The 20,851-nt window shown below is 42.2% G+C and overlaps 3 protein-coding genes and 1 long non-coding RNA gene across 9 annotated transcripts; 2 read left to right on the top strand and 2 right to left on the bottom strand.

Moving 5' to 3' along the window:
* Positions 1–32: 32 nt before the first annotated feature.
* Positions 33–20,264, top strand: LOC112841762 (uncharacterized). 4 transcript variants are annotated; one of them, XR_003220208.1, is made up of 6 exons: positions 33–106; positions 5,204–5,336; positions 6,021–6,115; positions 17,828–17,956; positions 18,238–18,283; positions 19,326–20,264. It is a non-coding gene; the product is annotated as an uncharacterized LOC112841762 (long non-coding RNA). The 4 variants fall into 4 exon arrangements; XR_003220207.1 differs by lacking the exon at positions 18,238–18,283; XR_003220206.1 differs by lacking the exon at positions 19,326–20,264 and having other exon boundaries at positions 18,238–18,459.
* On the bottom strand, positions 398–5,095 carry adnpa (activity-dependent neuroprotector homeobox a). Its single transcript, XM_003442635.4, has 4 exons — positions 4,571–5,095; positions 4,010–4,123; positions 3,238–3,330; positions 398–3,104 (listed from the first exon to the last, which is right to left on the bottom strand). Exons 2-4 carry the CDS (start codon positions 4,115–4,117, stop codon positions 771–773), a joined length of 2,535 nt encoding a protein of 844 aa, XP_003442683.1. The 5' UTR covers positions 4,118–4,123; positions 4,571–5,095; the 3' UTR covers positions 398–770.
* Positions 5,232–10,014, bottom strand: si:dkeyp-97e7.9 (DEP domain-containing mTOR-interacting protein). Of its 3 annotated transcripts, XM_019358641.2 has the most exons (9): positions 7,516–10,014; positions 7,228–7,406; positions 6,967–7,090; positions 6,632–6,810; positions 6,267–6,476; positions 6,012–6,146; positions 5,817–5,887; positions 5,510–5,614; positions 5,232–5,381 (listed from the first exon to the last, which is right to left on the bottom strand). In XM_019358641.2, exons 1-9 carry the CDS (start codon positions 7,746–7,748, stop codon positions 5,256–5,258), a joined length of 1,362 nt encoding a protein of 453 aa, XP_019214186.2. In that variant the 5' UTR covers positions 7,749–10,014; the 3' UTR covers positions 5,232–5,255. The 3 variants fall into 3 exon arrangements, with proteins under 3 accessions (XP_019214186.2, XP_019214187.2, XP_019214188.2); XM_019358642.2 differs by lacking the exon at positions 5,510–5,614; XM_019358643.2 differs by lacking the exon at positions 5,232–5,381 and having other exon boundaries at positions 5,596–5,653.
* Positions 10,137–12,047, top strand: mafbb (v-maf avian musculoaponeurotic fibrosarcoma oncogene homolog Bb). The gene has a single exon (XM_003442637.5). The coding sequence runs from the start codon at positions 10,451–10,453 to the stop codon at positions 11,414–11,416; it is 966 nt and encodes a 321-aa protein (XP_003442685.1). The 5' UTR covers positions 10,137–10,450; the 3' UTR covers positions 11,417–12,047.
* Positions 20,265–20,851: the final 587 nt, after the last annotated feature.

Here is a 20,851-nt window from a genome sequence, read left to right as displayed (position 1 = left end):
CATTCCGGAAATTAGGAAGTCGCTGAAATTTCATTTAAAAACATATGCAGCTGCATCTGTTGTGACACTGACACTAGGTAAATTATACGGAGTGGCACTTTACACGGTGAGTTAAATGTTTGTGTTTAATGAATAGGGGCCTCTTATTGTAAAGTCTTCTTATTTTGGAGCACTGGGCAACTTGTAAATAAATGTGTCATATTAGAAAAAAAAGTATGCCCTAACGCTTACATTTATATAAATACCTGTATTTGGAAAAGCGCATACATTTCTCTCACTCTTAGAAACTGTTATTAAGTTTAAAAAAAAAACAAAAAAAACATTTTCTGCAGAAATACCTTTAAGCAGCTAATTTCCCCTGGTCCAAGAGTTTAATAGCACAGAAAGAGCGCCAATAAACTTTATTAATCAAACACTTTTATTAAAATGTGTCCATAAGGAATTAACATATCCTACATTTTCTAAATGTTAAATGACAGTATGATGCAGTTCTTTGTCACAGTTGGGGGAAAAAAATATGCAAATAGTTCAGTTTACATATTTCTTATATGGTGTGACAGCAAACCAGTGAGTGATACAGATGTGCATGAAGAAACTAACAAGGAGCAATGGCTAAAAATATATACACAACACTACCTACACAATGCTGTTTATTTTATTTCAACACTGTTCAGAAAAAAATCAGCTGCTGATTTAGTGACCCACACATTCTGGTCTATTTGTAACTGTGTTTGTCAAGTCATCTTTGTTTTAATACACTCCTTTACTACTCAACCAAGGCACACTGCAAGGCTTGTATTCCCATCTTGCAAAGAAATCTCCGTCTCTCTAGAAGCATCATCTGCAGGTTTTGTTTCTTCAGTCATGTTTAATGGTTCCTTGGATTGGAAACTCTCGTGCTCATTTGCATCGACGTCTCCATTCTCAGTGGGTCTATCATCTGTGTTCGTTTCACTGTCAGAGTCTATGGAAATAGTCTCCGTGCACGTACTAAGTTTTAAGGTACAATTAAGTGTCTCACTGTGTTTGTTTTGGTCTGTCTTTGGAGTACGACAACTGATGCCTACGGCCTTCTTAGCAGATGTACCAACAATTTTGCTTTCCTCAAAAATCAAGTTATGCTTAACTTTCTTTACAGCGTGCATGTCAAAGCCGAGCAGCACCGACACCTTCTTGGTCTTGCAGTATCTCACGCACATGTTTTGCTTGGTTGCAAAGTGTGTAGCGATGTCGGATTTCCACAGCCACAGACTCGCAGACAGCTTGTCTTCTTCTTCAGAAGAAAGGTACGGTCGCCGGTTGAAGTAGGCAGTCAGGAAATTTTTCCTGGCCTCATAAGTCTTGTGTTCATAGCTTCTAGGATCCAGAGCAAGCCCATCAGATTCAGCCTTCTTTCCAAAGATGGTGGAAGTAGTCTTAGCATCCTTGGCCAGCTTTATCCTCTTGGAGTTAGACATAGCCTGTGTTGATGGCTGCCTCTTAAGATAGCCAGCCCCAGAGGAGTTAAGTGTCAAGCCAGGTTTAAAGTTTTGGTTTGCTTGGTTCCTACCAACAGCCCTGCACTGCACGAGATGCAGCGTAATTGTGGAAGCCACCATGTTGCTGGTGTACACCCCTAAGCAATGAATGCACTTGTACGTCATCTTTTTCTCAACTGGATGCATTGTTTGAAGGACTTGATGCCGTTCTCTCAGATGCATGGCCAAAGCATCGGAGATAGGCCCTTTGAGAATGGTGAAACACAGTGGACACACAGTCTTCCCAACCTCACTTGTTTGCATTAGTGAAGGGATACTTCCTGCAAGAGGTTCACTTTTCTTATCGGTCACTCTAGGATCGGGTAGTTTGACAAGATGTGGAAGACTATTCTGAACAGGCGTCGACTGATCTTGACCATTGATGGGTTCCTTCATGTTAAAAGTAAGAACAGCAAGCTGTACATTACTGGACTTATCTTGTTTAATGGTGAGGTCAAAGGTGAGAGGCGATGCACCAGGGGGTCCAATAAACTCCTCTGGGTGTGCCTGAGCTGTATGCTCCATAATTTTCTCAACATTGTGGAAAGCAGAGTGACACTGTGGACAGGTTAAGCCATGGATTAGCATGTGATTTAGCAGTGTATCACTGGGCAGGTAGCGGTTACAAAGCAAACATTTGCTGGTAAAGTTGTGGATTTTCATGATGTACTTGGCAAGCGCCCACACTTTTTTCGCCTTGTGTGCATTCTCAAAATGAGCACTGTATAAGTTTTCAGGAAAAAGCTCATTGCAAACTGTACATATCTTCCACTTCTGTGTTTGGGCTGTGTTTACACCAGTACCAGCATTTTCAACTGCTGTACTGTTCCTCTGTATTGGAACAGTGGCACGCACCTGACTGGCTAAAATGGGGGACTGACTTTTAATAACCGGGCCTACTGGCTTTAAATAGCCAATTACTTGCTGTGCATTTGGTTCAGGTCTAAGTGTTTGAGGTCTACTGACAACCAGAGGAGGCTTCTGTGACATGACTGGTAAAGGCTGAGGCTTGGAGACGATAATGTTAGCATGTCCAATCATGGTTGTTACTTGGGCACCAATGCGCTCATGGTACTCAATAACATGCTGGACCAGAGCCTCATAGGTACGAGTGGTAAACTGGCATCTTTTACAGAGGATATTGTTGCCAACAACAGAACTAGCACCATTTTTCACAGATGACTCAGAAACCATACCAAGATATGGTGAGACAATATGCTGAAAATGTTCCCTGTAGATGTGCCTTCTCACCACATTGTATAGCGTGTCCCGAAATGTGCATTTTTTGCAGAAATACATTGCTTTCTCCATACCGTTTCCCTGTTTGTATCTATCGAGATAAGCTTTCCCCAGCACAGCTCCCTGTGAGCTTCCATAATTGTGCCGCGTTGAATTGGGTATGTGGAATATTTTAACATGAGTCTCCAAAGTTCTCTTGCTTGCAGTAAACGTGCAGTATGGACAGTTGAGCAGGATTTTACTGTCCAAGAGTTTCCTGTGCACATTACGGAAGTGATTCTTGTAGCCTGAGTAGAATTTGGAAGAAAATGGACACTCTGTGCAGCAAAATGGCTTTGATCTGTATTCCTAAAAAAAAAAAAAGTTAAAAAAAAGATTAAAAAAAAAAAAGAACAACAAAAACAAAGCTTTGCATTAAGAAAAATATGCACATTAGTGCATGATAATGTGAGCAAGTCTTTAAGATAGGATAAAATCTTACCTGTGTTTTAGAGTATGATGGATCCCAGGCGCAGATATCAAGGCAAAGCGTGCCCTTCACAAACTGCTCATTAGGGCAAAACTCTTTGAACTCCTGCAAAAATTGAAAAGATTAAAGACCAACTCCAATGAAAATAAGTTTTTAACATTGTTACCATGTCCGTATAGTATTTGTATATGTAAGTCTGTGTTGCACATCTTGGTTTTAAATTTGTATGTGTCCCCTCTAATCGCCCTTTTTTGTTTGGGTTGGACAAATAACATCAATGGGTAATATGTTTTTGATTTTTTCCCCCCTTTATTCTTATGGGGACCGGTACTGAATTTCCCTTTGTCAGGCCAGAGCACTGGATTTGTGAAAGGTAAACACAAAGAGGTTAGGGACTAGACAGCAAATTCATACTCTGCAAACTACACTAGGCAAAGCTGTGGAGATGTATCCACACCTTTGGAGTCTGTCATTTTAAAGCTTGATGAGGCTGTTTCTAAACACACACACACACACACACACACACACACATACATATACATATACATACATATATATATATATGGAGAAAGGACAAACTTGTTATCCTTATTACGTCCACCGATGATTAGCTGGCAATCAAAACTGCCTTAAAATTGTCACGTTGGTTTAAAACACGCACACACACTTACACCTTACTGAAAACCATCTTTGGACAAGTGCATGGTATTTGGTCCATCAATGCTACCTTTATGTTATTCAAAGTTCTTATCCATCACATGCAGCTCAAAACACACTTGCTCACCTCTGCTGCCTCCTTGCAGAACTCAAGTCCAATGTCACCGAGTGCTTTTTTCACCTGTTTCCTGGCTCTCCTGATTCTTGTAAGATTGTTCACCGGGAGCTGATACATTATTTCCTGGCAGACAGATTTGAATTCTTCATTATAACCTCAGGTACATTTATAACTGGTATCACACTAGCCGGACTCACTAAGAGACAACACGCCCTTTCAGCACGTGTCTCCCTGTAGTACAGCGTGTTTTTTATGATGACATTGTGTATGTTTCAGAGCTTCAGGGGTCCGGCACGGTTTCTATGGTGACGCTTCACTATAACCTTGTTTCTGATTGAGTGGTGGGTTTGATCAGAAAGCCTAACCACAGAGCAGGTCAATGACTTCTATTGTCCACTATGCACAGAGCTTTCGGGAATTACAGTTTTACAATACGTGTTAGCTTTGTGGGCTAGCGTTACAGTGTTAGCCAGATTTAGCAATACCTACTGAGCACAAACACTAGCGTTGCATAGCTGCTTTCTTTCCCTTTTTTCCACTTTCATTGACGATATTTAACGTTTTACTCACCTTGCAATAAGCCAGAGGACTAACTTTACAGGGGTTATCTCACGACATTAATGGCTAAAATAAAAAACCGAGGGGCTGGCGGGACATGCAGACTGACGGTGATGCTCCCCTCAACGCCGGTGCTCAGCAGCTCCACAGTTAGCTAGCCAAGCTATCTAGTTAGCTCGCTCATCTGCACCGCAGAGCTGCTAGCTGGGGGACGAGTGACAGAACACAGTGGTAGAATGTTGCACAGCTCATGAAAATAGTACACTTCGAAAATGGGAACCTCCAGGGACACCTATACTCCTCCAGTTCTCTGATTTTCTTGCACCGGAGGTCAGGCCAGCTTGCTGGCTAACGCGTTGATCAACTCTCAAACCAAAATGGCGACTACAAAAAGACGGAAGTCGTAGTCGGGCGCTGGGCTGGATTGACTGACCCAAAGTTTGTATTCATTATAATCGTTATTAACCCCCTCAAATTCATGAAAACAATCTAGGCAGTTTAGAACACTTTCCATGATGCAAGTCAGATAAACAGTTTAACAAGTGCATTTTTTTTTATTCCCCCCAAAAATGAGCACATATCAAACGTAATTGCTGATTTTTATTATTATTATTTTTTTTATTTTTTTTATTTTTTTTTTTGCAGATGCAGTATTTGTACTCAAAGAGAGAGCCAGACTTTGATGATATAGCTACTGTCATTCCAGTGGTTCCATAACTTCCAGTACAACAGTGCGAGGTCCTGTCATCACCAGTCTGGTTACTGTCCTGTAGTCCAGGTAAAGAACACACTGTCCATTTACCTGGCACACAAACTGCCGCACCTAAAACGAAATAAATAAATACATAAAATAAAATTTTAAAAAAAGGTTATGGGTTATATCTGTATCTTGGAGATCACTTTATAAAATCCAAGATAAGTATCTTTGTCAGTTTGTTTCAGCTATTTAACCTTAACTCCAGCAGCTGCTGCAGGGCTTCCAGGGTCAACAGCCTGCATATAACAAGGAGCCATGCCTCTGACAACAAAGCCCCAGCCCAGGGCGTCTCCTATCACCTACAATCTCAATCAGATAAAATACACCTTAGACTTTATCTAAGAAGAAGAAAAAAACACAACTTTATTAATGTGTTAAGCTTGTTTTGACTTTTTGACTTTTAGCCTTTAGGGGACTGTTGCTCAGGTATGCTAAATTGGTGCTATTAAATCCAATCAGAAATCTAAGTAATAATTTATACGTATAATTTTCATAACTCACCGTCAACACTTTCTTGATAAAGGGTGCACCAGGTGCCACTAATTCTTCACAAGTAACTTTTCTTTTAAGGACTGTGAAACCAATTAAAAGATTATGTCTATGTGCTTTCACAAACAACCCTCATCACAGTAATATTTAAACTTTGATGATACTATGAAGCATTTCACAGTTGACTATAAATAATAAAACACTCGCCTGATTTAGGATTGCATCGTACTGCTGAGTGTGACAACAGCTGAAGAGGTGGAAATCCAGCAGAGTGAAACTGAAGGGAACTCAAGCTACTTCGACGACCACCGGTAATCTGTTTGGCGTCTTTGTTTGAGCTCACTATTAGATTATGTTAGTGGCAACGTCAGAATTCATAAAAAAAACAAGGTGCATGTTGTGAAAATTGCAAGAGTTTCCTTTTATTTCATGTTTACTCAGTAATTAATTTATTTTTATTACCACTGAATGCACGGTTGCGTTCCTTGGATGAGTTTCTGCGTAGAAGAAAGGGACTCTCAGAATTGTTGTCCTCTTGTGTTGATGCCATCACAGCCTCATCATTAACCTGCTCATTTTCAGTTAGCAGCTCAGACAGGCGCCGACGCCGGCGGAAATTGATGCAGAACTGGTAGAGTAGCCCACTGTCAAAGAAATCATGCTTTTTCCCCACTGGTAGCGGGAGTTGGGGAGAGAGCAAAAAGCAGCAGTCTTAGTATAAATGGTATCTATGCAGTGTGTATTCTTACTTTTGATTGCAAGAGTCCCAGATGGCAAGCCCACCGCTGACAGCTGTACATCAAAGGGCCAATGAAAACTCCCCTCACCGTGCTGAATGATGCCATGCTCCTGCAATGCACGGCACAACTCCAGTCCCTGTCGTCGGCTATCTGCCTCTCCATTCTGAATGAGATAGTCAATCAACTGGCAGCCAGGAAAGGAGCGCTTATAAGTAACACCATGCTCCTCTCTCAGCTGCAGAATGGAGTTCTTGTCTGCTATAAGTCTATAAGAGAAAACAGTAACAGAATCAGATTTAAAATAGCATGCAGTGGAGGAAAAACCTGGATGAGATACACCTTTATGGAGGTCTTTCAATTCTAAGATTAAGCTGATCTTTCTCAGACCAGAGAACCTGAAGCACAAACAGACCAGCCCTTACTGCTCATATAGTTGTTGTCCTCGCATGAAGATTTTCACCTCTGTGTTAAAGGGAAATGTGCCATCATCCTTGCGGAAACGGTACAGCAGTTTGGCATCCTTGAATTCTGCCCTCTTGTCACAGACTAAGAAAAAGGCAGTTTTAAATATAAGTCGTGAAAGCAACATGAGGACTTAGCTTCAGGTAAAGAAGAGGAATTAATTTCAGCTAAAGAAGGGAGAGCTTCTTTAGCTGAAGCTCTTGCCGGTGCTTCCTTCTTACCGTGGTGTAAAATGTCATGGTCCATGAGGTGCTGCATGAGGCTGGCAGCTGTTGCTCGATCTGCAGCTTCCTTGTGGCTCACAAGCCAGTCTGTAAGCTCGTGTGCCACAAAGCAGTTAGGGTAGGTGCGAAAGTGGTAGCGTCGATCCTTAATCAGTTTTCCATCGTGAAGTCTGAGCCTTAAAATGGTGTTTAAATCAGCCGTGAGCCTTAAAACTGACATCAGTCATCTGCCTGACCTGCAGAGTAGAATTTGCCGACATCGTCACCGAATCTGTTTCGTCTTACCTGAGCTGTTCTCCTGCGATCATGACTTCAGCCTTGTGTTGCCTGGCCATGGCCTTTAACCTAATGCTGCTTGTTCGCTCCATGCTTCTTATAACTGGACACGAGAGTGAGTGAATCTGACTTTTAGAAATGGCCGTCATGTTTACCGAAACACACAGAACCCCATTGTCATGTGGGAGCAATGTTGTGTATACAGAAATGACAAAGACATTTTTTTTTCTGTTTTGTTTCATTCAGTGCGACAGATATTAGTTTTTCATTTGGGTGTTTGGGTAAAACATCCTGCCCCAATTCTGAAGTACTTGAATTTAAATTATTTTCAGAGAAACACGGGGCTGTTTGCTTGCGTGATGCTTGATGTGTCCACCTAGGTTGTGTTTTCTATAACTGAAATCAAATTGTGTTGCTGTTTTTGTTTTAGTGTGTCATTCCTGAAATACTGGTAACATAAAACTGAAATATCCTAGCCTTCATCTCATACATCAGTATCGATGTATGCATCAAAATATGTGTTCTCAGATACAGATAAAGTGGAGTTTCTAGGGCTGTGATATTGTGTTGATGTCACGGCGGGGTGCGCCGGTGTGAGGAAAGAGGTAGACCCAGGTGCAGACACGGTGGAGACAAAACGTAGTTTCAAAAATAAAGCGAGCCTTTATTGGCTGATGCAGAAGAAAAACAGGCAACTAGGGAAACTAAGGAGGCTATGAACACTGTGTTACAAAAGGGCTGAGACACTCAGTGAAAAACTATGACAAACTATGAACACTGAGTAAACTAGAAAACACAGAGAAACAACGGAGTAAACCTATGACAACTGTGGTGGGGTTAACAGACGATCCGAAACTGACTGAGGGGAAACACACAGACTAAATACACATGAGGAATAATCAAGGGGAGTCGGATCACATGGGAAACACGGCTGACAACAATTAACATAATGACAGGACACATGAAACTAAATACAATAAACACAACACACCAAGCTCTTTCAAAATAAAACAGGAAACATAAGAAGACACAGCCATGACTTGAATCTTACAACCAAGGAAAACTTAGACACAAAACATGGCAGAATGAAACTAAATAAGCTGCAATGAAAACTAGACTAAAAAGAATAACAAAACACCAGAAAACTCAACATACTGGGTCACATGACCCAGGGCCGTGACAGTTGAAGTATAAACTTGATATTGCAGTGCCTAGAAATTCTCCTTTTTCTTTGACTTGACTGTTTTGATACATGCTTGTTATGGCAAAAGAACCGTAGTGCCAGCTTGTGACGTACACTTAGGCTGTGAGCATCCTATCATTAGCACAGGATATACCACAAAGCATCACCCCGGTCTTCTGGCATGAATCCTGTTATGTGTCCCTGAGAAATTTTTGCTCAGTCACACTGTCTCCTCTCTTCCTCTCTTCCCAGCAAGTCGAACTCGCTGAAACAATGCCTGGCCGTTCTCAGGCAGCAATTTCTATTGGTTTTGGCTTGAGTCTTTTTATCTTGTCAGTAAGCATTCACTATCATTGGAGTAAGCGCTGCCTGAGAGGGTCAGCTCAGGGGAGGAACATTACTTAACCCTTCGATATCCTGTGCATTTGTGCTTTAACTCTGGTTAGCCTGGTATCTGTTATGTCAGAGCTGCTGCTGAGCTGCTGACTTCTGGTGGGATCCCTCAGGAACTTCTTTGTGATGAAGCTTTGCATCTGTAATACAGTCATATTCCCTAAAGATGTAGTTTGGTTAATTAAAATGGAAAATACATATATATATATATTTTTTAAAGTAGCATTACCATTGTTTTATGCATCTAAAATGTATTTGGCCTTAAGAAATAAGCGGTGAAGACTGAACAAACATATATTTGTACATTAAAATGTGAGCTTCACAATTTAAATCTAATAACAGGAAAAGCAACAAAGCGGCGAATATACCATGTCCCTATGAAAGCCGCTGCAGTGTAGGGCATTGGCCACAAGATATCAGTATTCACCTGGGTACCAACCAAGAAGCACAGCAACCACAGTAGGGTCAAATGAATTTTCTAACAGCATCCTGTAGTTGTTGTTTTATTAATGAATAATGACATATAAATAACCATAAATTCCTAAATTACCATAAACCAATTTGCAGCAAATTGTGACTGAGGGAAAATAAATGTATAGTTCTATTATAGTTCACAACTAATATTTATTGTTAATAGACAAATTCATTGCCATACATTTATTCAAAATCCTTGAAATCATATCCTTATCGTTCAGACGATTCTGTTTTGTTTTTATGGGTTTTTGTTTTTTTGTTCTCATGGCTCCAATTCACTTTGGTGCATAATTTGTCCTGTGGGGTGAATTGGCAATATGCGAAATAAAGGACGGATAAAACAATAAAAATAAAGAAATTAAACACAAAAGACACTACAGAATAGAGTTTGTGCCCCTGAGCAGACCTTTATAGGCTTTGGTCAAGTGACAATCACGAACAGATCGTGTGGAGTCGCTCGTAGAAGCTTTTATGCAAATCTTCCCTTTTTCATTGGAGAGCAGGGTGGAGGTGTAGTCTGAAAGGCGTGACATCACACAATGCAGCTTTATGAAGAAAGTGCGCTTCTCCTGAAAAGGCAGAGTTGCGTCCAGTCTGTTGGCATCACCGGACTTTTAAGTTCCTAAAGCCAAACAAGCTGCGCGGTGCGACATCGCAATTCAGCGTAAAGTTTAAAAAGGTGCTCTCCTGTTTTTTGCTGTGATTTTTTTTCACGAGTGGTGCTTTCCCCCTTTGTGATCGAAAGTTTGGAAATACTTCATTTTTTAATTTTTTTTATTATTCGGGTTTTGATTTTTGGGCTGTTTTTTTTAACAAGTGACTGCGATTTCACTGGCTGCATGAAATATCAGTGGACATTTGGAGCTCTTTAAAGAGACCGGCTTTCCATTTAGCATGACGACTGAGGCGCATTCACACTTGGGACTGCAGAAAACCCCCATGGATTTCGTCAGCGACTATGACTTGATGAAGTTCGGCGTGAAGAAGGAGACGATGCAGGGGCTGGATCGCTCTTTCCATAGACCAGACTCCGTCTCCTCCACTCCTGGCAGCACACCTTGCAACTCTGTGCCTTCATCGCCAAATCTCAATCCTAACGACCACAGAAACAACGTCGAAAACAGCCAGTTCTGGATACCCAACAACGGTGGTTATCCTCAGCAAATGTACCCTCAGGCTTTTGGCCTGACACCCGAAGACGCGATGGAGGCCCTCATCGGAGCCACAGCGCAGCAGGGACATCCATCTGCGCCCCACGGCCACAATCCGCCACCTTTCCCGGCTGATTACGATGGCTACGGCCACCTGAGCGAGCCTGTCCAGCACTACCCGGGTCTTCCGGGTCACTCGGACATGCAAGGTATGCCCAACAGTCACTGCCAAGACCCATATCTCAAAGATGACATGGGGTGCGCATCTCCTCAGTCGCCGGAGGCCCAGCAGGTCCTCGGTGCGCATCACCATCTCCAGCAGCAACACAGCCGCCACGACAGGCGATCCAACGCCGAGATGCACTTCTCAGACGATCAGCTGGTGTCCATGTCAGTCAGAGAGCTCAATCGGCTTCTCAGAGGCCTAAGCAAGGACGAGGTGATGCGTCTGAAGCAGAAGCGCCGAACCCTGAAAAACAGGGGTTACGCGCAGTCCTGCCGCTACAAGCGCGTGCAACAGAAACACATTCTGGAGCACGAGAAGACGAACCTGCTGTCGCAGGTCGAGCAGCTGAAACATGAACTCAACAGGCTGATCCGCGAGAGGGACGCATATAAACTTAAATGTGAAAAACTGTCCGGTGCAAACTGTTACCACGAAACAGGGTCTACCAGCGACAACCCATCCTCACCAGAGTATTTAATGTGAGTTTGTAGATTTTCTGCAGAACTGAATCTTTTCCATGTTTGAGGGGTGGCAGGCTGGCCACCTGGTCGCCTTGCTCCTTACCAAATAACTCCACGGATTCATCAAGTTTAAAAAAAAATCTCGGACATAAAGGACTCGACTCAACTTATTGTAATAGATGCAACTAGCCAACAAGTAATGAATGGAAATTTGCAAATAAGCATGCATGCAGGACATGTATGAGATGTCTTTATTTTATACAGGCATATCTGTATTTTGTCTCAGATGATGTACTTGAAATCAGAGGATATTTGCTTTGAATAATTATGCAACCATATTGTTTTTGCTTCACTTATAGTTTGATCCTCATTTTGATGATTTTGCTTTGCTTTGCTTTTTGTAGCCAGGATTATATTTCGTGTTCATCATTTCTTTAAATAGAAAGCATCTAATGTTAGAAATCACACGTCTATTGTTTTTATGAAGCTGATTCTGCTGGACAGATGTGTTCCTTATTTGCTTTTCTTTTCAATGTAATACACAGTTATGCAAATAATTATGCAGATTTTCATTTTTCATCTACAATGTTTGTTTGTTTGTTTTTTTAATTTCATTTACTATGGATCAATAAACCTATTGTGAATTTTTAAAATCGTGTCTCATCTTCTCACGAGTAAATGTTTTACCCACAGTTAAAACATTTACTTCCACTTGCACATTTGTCATCGTGGCTTGCTGTAGTTTTTGGAGCCATCCAAACACATTATTAATCATACAACAAAACATAAAAGCAAAAAAAAAAGAAAAAGATAAATACTATAAAAAGACAAAGTCCTCTATTTGTACATGCTACATAAAATAAGGGTATCACAGTATTTCAGCTAGTGCATAGTGTGTATAAATATGAAAGTAATTTGAATAATTTGCAACTGAAAGACTGTAAGCACATAAACAATAATCTAAATTAAAACAAAGTTCACATTCCTCCTATTTTCTAATTCGTCCAAAAAACAAATAAGAACAAAGTGTATTAGTTAGTTTCAGCGGATGAAATGAGGAGTGGCTTTCTCTCGTTCCCTGACCTTTGCCCATCATGGAGTACTGCTTCCTGTGGGACCCCAGCATGTGAAAGCACGGGGAGCTAACTAGCCGGGGCTGTGGGGCACAGATAAAATGGAGTGGAAATCAGGCTTCCCTTCTCCTCTCTTCCTCGGACAAACACCTCTGCATTCATTAACAGAGGAAAAGAGAAACAACAACCACGGCACACTGCTCCGCGCTCTGTTGGCCAGCTTCAACATTTTTTTTTTTTCAACTTGGTGTTTTGTTTTTTAAAATTTAAATCATTAGGAGAATTTCCTTAGCACTGATCATTCTCGGTTTAAGATCACAACAATATTTGGATGAGTGTGTAGTTCCAAGGCCAGGGTAATAATCTGTGATAAGTGGTTACATTGTAAATTGAGTTTATAACCTCTGCGATTGCCTCTGCACAGAAAATCTTGGAGAGTGTTTCACTGTCAGACGAGACTTTGTTACCGTCCTCCCTTTCAGTGAGAGTTTGCACTGCAGGTGGCTCACTTTAGTCTGGAAACCAGATTGTCTTTTCATGTGTGAACCCCCCCCCCAACAGTTTTGACCTCACCCCTCTGTTAAAGCAAAGCAGGCACAGGTGCAAAAGCACTTTCTTTCTGAAAACAGGCCTAATCACAGAAGCTCAGGGATATCTAGATGGCTGCGGTGCTGAATCCTAATAAAAAGGGTTAATCTGTGGCTGTCATTGTAAAAATGAGCTTAGATTTGTGAACAATAAACAAACAAAGGTATGCATGAATACTAAAGCTATTCAGATAACTGCTCTAGAAAAACAGAGAGAAAAAAAAAATAATTAAATGACTTGATTTGTTCCAAATCACTGATCGAGTGAAATATTAAGAAATGACATGCTCGACATTAACCTAAAACTGTCCAAAATTATATAAAATTTAGATTTTTCAGTGTGTAACTGCATAGTTGCGGTAGTGGAGATTTTTTATTTATTTTTTGGGTGCAATGCTCTTGTGATAATGTACACTTGCATGTTCTTCACACTGCGCACACTTATGCCTCTCACAAAATGTGGTTTTTAGAGGAGAGCGCTTTGTTATCGGTTGTGTGTTTGCGCACTTGCGTACATCACACGTGGATTTCCAAGCAACAGTGGAATAATACAGTAGAAGTGTTGGTGAGGAAAGCGGTTTGTGGTACTGTGTGACAGTGCGCAGGGTGCCATTGTAGAAACGATTAGCCAGCTCTTTTCCCTCGCATGTGATAGGCTGTTGGGGCCTGATGTGGGAGCCTCGCGCTCCACCACCACCGCCGCCGCCACCCCCTCCTCTCCTCTCCACTCACCCCTCCCTGCCACCAACACCCTGAGCCCACAGCGCCTGAGGCTGGCTACTGAGTCAGCAGGAGGGAAAGGTGTCTGCACGGCTGTGGCATCAGAACAAGAGAGAAAGCAAATAGCAAGAGAATGATGAAGAGCAGTGAAAACGGTTTAGAACAGACATGCTTGCATTTTTTAAAAACAGCGAGAAGGAATGGCTGCAAGATGAATGATAAAGCATGCTAAAGAGGAAGCATAATCATGCCTATAATTTTAAAAAAAATCTCTACTGCAGAGGGCTTATTTTTTCCACACACACGTATATTTATTTCATAGAGTTTAATGAGACGTTCGGTCTTAATTTAACCAGAACACACTTTTACACACACACACAGAGTACCTCAGAAGGAATGGTGTGCAGTGGAAACACTCGGACGGATTCATCAGAAGCAGTTGAATGTGGTGCCAACCTCTTGCCTGAGTGCTAGGGTTTGCCAAGACTTGGCTATGTCTCAGACAGCGGACACAGACAGTGGAATGCTGCAGCTACTCACCATTGTGTGCATGGGAGAGGCACAGGAATGCAGGCTGCCAGGCTTCATACACTAACACCAATGAACACAGCCAGAGGCCTCGAGCCATGAGGGAAGACCCGGCCAAAAAGACCCCACAGTCGAACATCACTTATCATTTCCATCTGTGATATTATACCCATTCTCCTCTTGACAGTGTTACTTTGATCCAGCTCAACTGATTCTGGTGCAGCGTGACTCTTTCAATACTCAGTATCTTGTCGGGGTAGCTTCTGACTTAATGCAACAAAGCTGCTCAGAGATTAGATACCAAATGGATGTTTTGCTCAAATCAAGTCGGAATCATTTGATCAACTGAAAAAATGTTTAAACACTGTTGATCAATCAGTGAATTCTACCTTTACAGTAATGATTGTCGCTAATCTTCTGTAACTAAATGTCAGCTGGCCAGACGCTTGACCTCCGACCCCTCACCCCCAAATAACAAACCAGTTCCAGCCTGAGCCAGTTTTTTCACGGTTGTTTTGCAATAGCAAAGCCTCATACTGAGTGATCGTCTCTAAGACCGACTTCACGTGAAGTGCAGAGCAAAGGCTGGGATGGAGGACAGGATGGACGAGGGGCTTCCTCTTTCACTTCCTATATGAGGGTCCAGTCAAGTGACTCTTTGTGAGAGTGTTAGCCTGTGTGTCTCAGGAAAACGCAACTTAGATGGCTGTGGTTTCCGCTCAGGATGTCCAGTCGTTACTGCGCACAGTTGTGACACTGTGAATCATGCAGCGATCACACACGCACACAGGCATCTCCATGGACATAGCACACATACAGACATGCGTATGCAAATCCAGGACTTTGCGTGTGCGTGCGCCTCCTTGCTCTCTCACACACACTTTTTAAAAAAAAATAAAATCATGTGATTGTGACGATCTTTTTTTTTTTTTGGTCAGAAGTGTATTTTTTTATTGTCGTGGCTGCTGATTACAACAGCAGTTTTTTTTCCCCTTGTTGCCACATCCTGAATGATTCCACTGTAATTATGATTGTACTACTGGTAATGACTAAAGTTATCACATGATGGCCTCTGAAGGATTCAACGGAGTGGATTAATATGTAGCCCCAGGACCACAATAAAGCTATCTTATTGGTGTAATAAGGAATCTGGCTTCCTGGGGACGTTGTGTCCAACGTGTTTGTGCATGAACTCTTGGGGATCTGATAGGAAGGCCCTCTGATAAAGTGCTTGTCACGTTCCAGTGGACACCACTGAGAGAAGTCAGACAAAGTCCTGTCACATTACAGACGGTGGACTTTGGTTACAGAGCAAAGGTGATGCACTGTATGTAATAATTATACAAGTTCCTCCCAGTGTGACAGAACCATTATAAAACAGCCCGAGCTTGAGGGTTCACTGTAATGCACAACAGGGGGGTAAATTAACTCTGCAGTTGATGTGAAAATGACTAAGAGAAGAGAAGAGAAGAGAAGAGAAGAGAAGAGAAGAGAAGAGAAGAGTCGAGTCTTTCCCTTTCAATCCCTGCAAGGATTTCCTGTTCTGTTTTATGGGGGTCATACAGCTGGCAGGCGCCCTCCTGTTTCTGTCCATAATGATGACAGGCATCCATTAGTGCACAGTAGAAACACGAGTCACAGAGGTTAAGTCAGCCCCCCCACGACAGCCTCTTCCCTTTCCACTGCCCCTGGACCCCAGTATACTACCTACCTATCTAGGGAAGATAATTGTAGCTCACAGTTGCTGTTGACAAAGCTTTGCTGATTAAGGGTCAACTGTTGCTCAGACACCAGTATGTTTAGCACAACCTGGAAAGCGGGTCCAGCCCCTGGGGACGTTATTGGGTCTCTGGTCTATAACATACTTGCATCCGGGAAAAGTAAAGGGGTCACTCTGGTTTTTGGGAAGAGCCCTGCAGATGAGAAAATAAACACTTCTGGCTGTTGTTAGGAAATGAAAGACAAGAAACCACTTTTTTTTTGGTGAGGGTGTTAAAGAGAAAGCAAGAGTTTCATGGTCTTGACCTCGTGTTTTAGTTTGTGCTTAGAGGAATGAGATGAAGAAAAATAAACAGATCAAATTATATCCTTTAGAAAAATAACTAATAACTGTGAAGTTTAGCTGAAACTTTAGAGCTTTCATAAATTACAGCTGTCACTGCACATGCACAATTCGACACCCTTCTTCATAAGTTTCTGTGGGTGTTGCTGACATGAGAGTATGGCTGTAGTGTCATACATTTGGTGAAGTCTAAGAGGCCTCCTTGGAATTGGGTGTGTCACTCTCCCACTAATGTGTCACGTTATCATCTCCCTTGTGTCAAAACTCTTCCTTCGTGTTTCACAGAAGGCCTTTGGCTGAGCTTAAAGTCATATTGTTTTCCCCTCTGGCTGATTTTAGCACCGCTGTCTGCATTATATGCAGCTGGAGGACTTGGCAGAGGACTGTTCACACACCCATTCTTTGATTCTTTGGCCATCTTTGTCATCATGTTCGATGTGAAGCCTCAGCTAAAATAACTGAGGAACAACCAACTGTGTGCTGTGGTTGGAGTGTCAAGGAGAAAAGCTTGTTATTGGGCAACCCAGAGCTTATAAGGGATCTATTTAAGGGGCTGCAGGCCCTTATCCTACAGTGAACCCATGTACTTGTTTGCTCTGTTTGTGGCCAAGATACAGGAAGTACTTTGTTCTGGCTTCTGTAATAGCAGAGAGAAAAAACCCAACTTCTCAAAAAGAAAAGAAAGAAAGAAAGGTTACAAGAAAACAACAAAGTGGACTGGGTGTGCGATAACAATTCCCACTGAATTTAAGATATAGTGCACTCGCAATAAAGCGTTCGAGGCTGCCAGCAGTCACGTCAGTCTAACAAATCTGATTATCTTTCATCGCGATCGCTGCAAGCAGAAGTAAAAATTGCATGATGAAGAGTAATGAAAGCAGACAATGCATGCAAAAAATATAACGTTATGGCGTTAAACCTCCAGTAACAGTTTTTCTTTTTGCGCCAAAACACAGTGTGAAAACAGCAGGGCCACGTTACCTGCTTTAGATCAACATATCAAACTTATTAGTTAACAGATCCAACTGATACAGGGCAGTTCATTTGGAGCTTTGGGTTTTACCATCAAGCATATATTCACTCTCTTTTTTACTCCGTAGTAGATCTTTATCGGCAAATTTCTCCACTGTGTTCACCAGGTGGTCTGCACAAACCGGGTGCAGCTATCTCATGCATCAGTATATGTTTGTTTCTACAAAATATACACCTAAGAATAGTTGACGTGTTTAAGTCTGGACCAAAGTGGTGGTCTGACTTTGACATACTTTAAGAAAAAATATTGATTACAGCAGCCTTAAGAGCTTTTGTGAAACTGTCCAAGGGGCATGTGTATTCAAAACTTTCTCAAGCTGTATCTCTTATTATTGATTATTATGAAATGCAACTGATTTCCACTGCCTTTCAAAGGCAAACAAGAGCTAGGAAGGCACTGACGTATAGTTGCAAATCTTTTTTTTTTTTAGAAACGCAGCAGACCAGCAAAAAAGAATCGAATACGATTAGTGTAAAGGAACACACCGCCCACACGTGGCTGCACAGTATCCTGCAGCACCGCCGAGCTGTAGACAGCGGGAGTTTGTGCCCTCTGACATGTAAGTCCCAAAAACCTCAGCCTGCGCTGGCTGAGAAACACTGAACTGTCCAATTTTTCTGGGAATCCCCCCACCTGCCAGCCTCACATAAGCTTACACCATCTTCTTGAGAACAGATCTAAGATCACGAAATCAGACAAATGAGTGAAAACGATACTGCTGCAGACAATCAGACTGATAACTTCAAAGCCAAGAGAGACAAAAAAAAAAGTGTTTCTGTGTCTCTGTGCTGCAGTGCATCTGGAGTGAGTATGTCAGCATGAAGTCTCTTTTTTTTACAGGCAAGGTCAAAAGGTCATCATAAGTCTGTGAGTGACAGCAGTAATGGTGAGTGGGGCTATATTTAAATCCCGTGGAGAGGAACAGCCTTGACTTACGCGTGGACCCTGCTCATCATTTTTTTCCCGCACAAATCTGAAACTGCTTCTTCTATGTCCAGCTGCCTTAAATAAAACCATCCGCATTGTCGCAATGACAAATATTTTGAGATGCTGAGTGTACAATCATTCGCAGAATTATCACCGGTTGCCTCTGAATTAAAGGGAAACCAAATGTTACAAAATCTTCAACAGTAAATTCTTTTTTTGGATGATGTTTTTATGTCCACTGATTTTCAGAGTAGGTTGAGAAAGAGCCGTCTCACTATGGATTTTACTGGCCTGTGTGTGACAAAGTGGACTCTGCCTTTAAAGATTTGTTTGTAATGCCCTGCTGAGGAGTCCGGTAGCTTTGTTGTCTCAATGGATCTGAAGGCTGAATGTGTTGATTTGTTTTGGTGAAGACAAACTGTGGTTGAACAGTAGAAGCAGTGGAAAGCACGGGCATTGGGCTTTCCCACAGAATTGGCGGAGAAGACTTTGAAATAGGAGTGGCTTCTCTGAAGCTTTGTCAAACCCTGATTACCTGATAAATCTGTCAGAAGCCGCAGCCCCTCTATAAGAACCTGTTTTTTTTAAATATGTGCTAGTAAAACAGATCTTTAAAGGACTAATCCTTCAATCCAGAGTCAGTGTTTCATCAGCAGAATACACCTCGAGTGGTTGAATCGACGAGTGCTTCCCAAATCTGTCACATAAATGAGATTAATGAAAAACGTGTGCAGATAGACTGCGTGTTGTTGCCCTTTCAGACTAGTTTACCCCCCGGGGCTACGTTGACATGCACACGCACAGCTATCTGTGCTGCTATCTCTTTACAGTATAACTGTGTCAGCAGTGGGCTGAGGCAGGAGCATGAGAAATGGAGGCGAGCTCAGTCCTCAGTCCCACAGATAGGGGCTGTGTACTTAACTGTAAACAGTTTCTGTGTGTGTGTGTCTGTGTGTGTGTGTTTGTCTCTGTTTCTATCTGTTTTCATCACCTCTGGAAAGGTGGCATGACAAGTCTTCCCACAGGAGCAGCAACAGCCGAGAGTTGCCACCCCGCACCTTCCTCCTATCTCGACCTCAGTTGATGACATGGGCTTTATCACATCTGCATCTGCTGGGCCAGTTAGTCGTTCCCCTTTGTTTAAGGATTAAGAGATGTTGCTGAACCCAGCACAGAACGCCACATTGGGAGCTTTCTGACATCCAAGTGGCACCGATGTTTTCCTCTGTGAATAGGCTGTATTTTAGAGTCCAGCAATTATTCAGAATCTAGTTAACAGTGTGCAGAAGATGGCTGGTTCTCGTGACTGAATCACCTCTTTGATGGCTGCGATGGACTCCCTCTCACTCTTCAATATGGAAATGTCTTCTTTTACTCCAAACTGCATTAAATGATGTGTCCTGTATGGCCTCTAGCTGTTGGGGAATGAAGTGGTTTGTTAGATCAACATTGAGAAAGCTGCTGAAATTTTAACTCCTAGCATAATAAACAAGAGCACGAGTCCTCCGTGATATTTCCTGCCAACTTAAAGCCAGGATGGAATAAATCTGATCCTGTTTGACTTAAGCAAGACTCCAAAACTATTTCACAAAAGCACCGACAGCATCAAAGAGGTGACGCCTTCACTCCATAGTGAGCCGCTGTTACAAAGAGAGGTTGACCTTGCCTTTGGCCTTTTGGCTGTCTGACAAAGCAGTCCCCATGCTGTAGTGCAGTACGGCTGTCCTCTAAATGAAAGTAGCTGAGAGGCGAAGGGCAAAGAGGCCTATGGAATATCAATGTGCGATGCTCTCAATTAAGATTAAAGCTTCGAATGGAATCCTATGGAGCCGCTTCCCTAAGAAATGCTTGACATTTTACCCTTGCTGACTCGGGATAAAAAAAAAGTGTCCTGCGCCACCAGTACCACCACCACCGCTAACTAGCTGCCCCTCCTCGGATACGGCGCGCCTTTTGCTGAATTCATTCTCTAGATATTGACTTAGGCTGCAGTCACACTTCTGAGAAATAAGTGAAATGGATCATCTTACTGCCAGTGGATGATAAGAATACTGAAATATGAAAAAGCGTCTGGATCAGCAAAATGACAAACCACGGGGGGAAATATGAGGCAGTCATGATAAACCCTTAGAGACAAATTCCCTACAGCTAGACGTGGAAATGAGGCAAGGAAAGAGCGGGGCAGCGAGGGGAAAGGAGAAAAGAAAATATACATATCCAACATTTTAATGGATGTTCAAAACAGAGCTTCATTAATTTAAAATACATATATCCTCTCTGCCAAAAGCATGGGCAGGCTGCACGTAGATGGCTTTTATCCACACAAAACGGCAGCTGTAAGATTTGCCCAGTAAGATCTGACCTCGGTCTGATTTATTACAGGAGAAACTCGCCCAGTGTCAGTGAAATAAATACATCACACTGTCTTCTTTTTGCATATTTTTACCCACTAAATATTCCTTATTTACAGGAAGCGGTGCATTGAGAAGAGCTGTGTCCCTTTTTCATTAATGCAACATTTGAGATT

Source organism: Oreochromis niloticus, linkage group LG5 (assembly GCF_001858045.2).
Source record: "Oreochromis niloticus isolate F11D_XX linkage group LG5, O_niloticus_UMD_NMBU, whole genome shotgun sequence".
NCBI lineage: Eukaryota > Metazoa > Chordata > Actinopteri > Cichliformes > Cichlidae > Oreochromis > Oreochromis niloticus.
The sequence above is the reverse complement of the archived record's forward strand: the minus strand, read 5'-3'. Positions and strand labels throughout refer to the sequence as shown.

What these genes read in the sequence shown, in the direction of transcription:
- adnpa (XM_003442635.4), bottom strand. Translation starts at nt 4,117, where the DNA reads ATGTATCAGCTCCCGGTGAACAATCTTACAAGAATCAGGAGAGCCAGG. An exon ending in TCTGCAAGGAGGCAGCAGAG is followed by an intron (nt 3,331 to 4,009) that starts GTGAGCAAGTGT and finishes CAATTTTTGCAG; the next exon opens with GAGTTCAAAGAGTTTTGCCC. An exon ending in CATCATACTCTAAAACACAG is followed by an intron (nt 3,105 to 3,237) that starts GTAAGATTTTAT and finishes TTTTTTTTTTAG; the next exon opens with GAATACAGATCAAAGCCATT.
- si:dkeyp-97e7.9 (XM_019358641.2), bottom strand. Translation starts at nt 7,748, where the DNA reads ATGAAACAAAACAGAAAAAAAAATGTCTTTGTCATTTCTGTATACACA. An exon ending in ATCGCAGGAGAACAGCTCAG is followed by an intron (nt 7,407 to 7,515) that starts GTAAGACGAAAC and finishes CACCATTTTAAG; the next exon opens with GCTCAGACTTCACGATGGAA. An exon ending in TTATCAAGAAAGTGTTGACG is followed by an intron (nt 5,615 to 5,816) that starts GTGAGTTATGAA and finishes TTGAGATTGTAG; the next exon opens with GTGATAGGAGACGCCCTGGG.
- mafbb (XM_003442637.5), top strand. Translation starts at nt 10,451, where the DNA reads ATGACGACTGAGGCGCATTCACACTTGGGACTGCAGAAAACCCCCATG.